Source organism: Eurytemora carolleeae, unplaced genomic scaffold (genome assembly GCF_000591075.1).
Source record: "Eurytemora carolleeae unplaced genomic scaffold, Eaff_2.0 scaffold617, whole genome shotgun sequence".
In the NCBI taxonomy this organism is placed as follows: domain Eukaryota; kingdom Metazoa; phylum Arthropoda; class Copepoda; order Calanoida; family Temoridae; genus Eurytemora; species Eurytemora carolleeae.
The window spans coordinates 158,376-161,078 of NW_019396507.1; the positions used below are offsets into that span (position 1 = coordinate 158,376).

At 40.4% G+C, this 2,703-nt stretch overlaps 1 protein-coding gene across 1 annotated transcript; it reads left to right on the top strand.

The window, feature by feature from the left end:
• Positions 1–332: 332 nt before the first annotated feature.
• LOC111704562 (T-box transcription factor TBX20) lies at positions 333–2,141 on the top strand. The gene is made up of 2 exons (XM_023476837.1): positions 333–1,052; positions 1,343–2,141. The coding sequence occupies exons 1-2, from the start codon at positions 438–440 to the stop codon at positions 2,051–2,053; spliced, it is 1,326 nt and encodes a 441-aa protein (XP_023332605.1). The 5' UTR covers positions 333–437; the 3' UTR covers positions 2,054–2,141.
• The last annotated feature ends 562 nt before the right edge of the window (positions 2,142–2,703 follow it).

Here is a 2,703-nt window from a genome sequence, read left to right on the forward strand (position 1 = left end):
CTATAAAAAAACTGTGACCGTACCACCCACTCAGTGAGTCAAATTGACGAACCCGCTGTGAAATTGTAATATAAACAAGCATTATTTTCATTTGTGTAAGAGAGCTGTCGGATTCTCTGTTATGCATTCACTAGGTCTACCGCAGACTCATATTTCAATAATGCTGTGGGTCGCGCGTCGAGTGTGAACCGGTATGCAGCCGTGCTGGGACCACCTGGACACCTCGAAAAGCCGCTAACGCTGCCGCCACGCACAAATCCGCGCGATAATTGGCGGTAGAGAGGCGGAGTTAGGAGGGTGGAAATGTGCGAGCTGTCTGCGCGAGACCTGCTGATTTCTGTGTCAACTAGCTACCAGTAGTCAACACATGATCAGTGCATTCACAACTACACAGAGCTGCAGTATACTTTTTTAGAAATTGACATAAAACAATCTCTATGCCTCCAATGTCTGAAACAATGGATATTTTAGGAACTCAAACACGGAAAACTAACTTCAGTATAGATGCTATCATGGCAAACCAGAAAATAAAAGTTGAAGAATTAGATGAAGAAGAAGATGCTATTGATGTTGGAAGAGAGGCAGAAGACATGGTTCCTCAGCTCCAATTAGAAACAAAAATCAAGACGGAGAAGATAAGTAAGGAAAACAGAATAAAGGGACGGTCTACTTGCTCCGAACTAGACGGAGTCAAGTGTACCCTGGACAACAAGGAGCTATGGGACAAGTTCTGTGAGTTTGGAACAGAGATGATTATTACAAGAACAGGACGGAGAATGTTTCCTACCGTGAGGGTTAGCTTCTCCAACCTTGAGACTGAACCTGGCACTAAATACTTGGTTCTCCTGGATATAGTTCCTTGTGACAACAAGAGGTATAGATATGCATACCATAGATCAGCTTGGTTGGTGGCAGGTAAAGCTGACCCACCTCCTCCCCACCGTTTATACGCGCACCCAGACGGTCCTTTCACAGGAGAACAACTTAAGAAACAAGTTATCAGCTTCGAGAAAGTGAAGATTACAAACAACGAAACAGATAACACAGGACAGGTAAAAGTAGTTTTTTTAAATAAGATTTTTCATGCTATTTAAGATTCTATTAAGAATGTTAAACAAAACTAAAACTGGAAAGAAAAGCCGGAAAACTAGTTTGAGAAAATGTTTGAAATAGCGACATTCACATGTCAAAGTTTTGTGTTGAGGTGTCACACAGCTCCGTCGGACAGGACGGATCGGATTCCCCCAGTTCTCCGCTCCTAATTAAACCCGACAGCTGTATGCCTTGTTCCGCAACATCTACTACGTTATCTTACAAAAAAGTATGAAATTTTTTGTTTTAGGTTATCCTGAACTCCATGCACAAGTTCCAGCCCCGGGTCTACCTTGTACGGAGGAAGGACGGAGAAAGTTCCTCTGTCTCCGATATTGAGAGAGAAGAGTTCCGGAGCTTTGTATTTCCAGAAACACAGTTTACAGCGGTTACTGCATACCAAAATCAACTGATTACAAAACTCAAAATTGAATCCAACCCGTTTGCCAAGGGGTTTAGAGACACGTCCAGTTCAGAATATGATGATAATCCATATCCTCACCTTTCAAATATGCCGGGAGGTATGCCAGGAATGGATCCTTTTGCAAGGATGGGAAACCCAATGGGGTTTCATCATGAATCCAACAACAACCTGATGATGGCAGCGGAGAAAGCAAGAATGATGATGATGCACAACAGCAGACCCCTCTTTTCTCCTCCAACAACTCTCCATTCTCATAATTTACCTGTCTCTCCAGAACTACTTGCAAGATATAGCGCAATTCAAACCTTGGGGTTCTACAATCCTGCTCTTCTAGCCGCAGCTCTAAGACATATGCCAAGTTCTACTTCTCCAAGATCTCCAGAAAGTCCTCAGTCCCACCGATATTCTCCATACACCATACCTAAACCTTCACACAGTCCTACTTTATCTCCTGGTAGAGAAGATGAAAGGAGATCACTGAGTCCCCCCTCTTCTCCTTCTTCAGCGATCCGACCCTCTTTCCCAATATGCAGATAGATAGATTTATATGTATGTACAGTAACCGTTTATTGGCTGTGAGTTTACAAATATCATTAAAATGAAATATATGTTCGTAAAGTATAAATGTCAGGTTATCAGCTCTATAATGGAAGTTTAGCCTATGAAGTTAAGAGTGTGTGGGGCCCAACATGTGTAGAATCAGATGGGAGGAGAACTTAAATTTGTTCACGCCACATACCCTAGATACACTCTAGATATATACTCAACCTTATCAGACTTTACTAATCTATGCAATATTAGCGATAGGTAGGACAGATTGAGGATGAATGTACTTTTTAATTACACAACTCGTAGAGGAGTATAAATCAAAAACTACTGTTTATATCTCATCCCATATCATTTTTTAAAAACATTTTATTAGAGTTTAAAAGTAAAAGATAAGTTTTTTTCAAATGTTTTTTCGTCTTTACTTAACCATAGATATTCAAGTTTTGAAAACTTGTTCAGCCTGTAAATATAAATAAAACTAATTCCACTGGCACAGCTAGGCATGCACCACAATAAAGGTTACTGTTATGTTGCAACGGATCAGCGGATAAACTTTTTTATGAAAAGAAAATTTTATATAAATCCTTAGCTATATGTACTTGGTTAGATATTGAGGGTTCTTAAACGTACAAAGACAT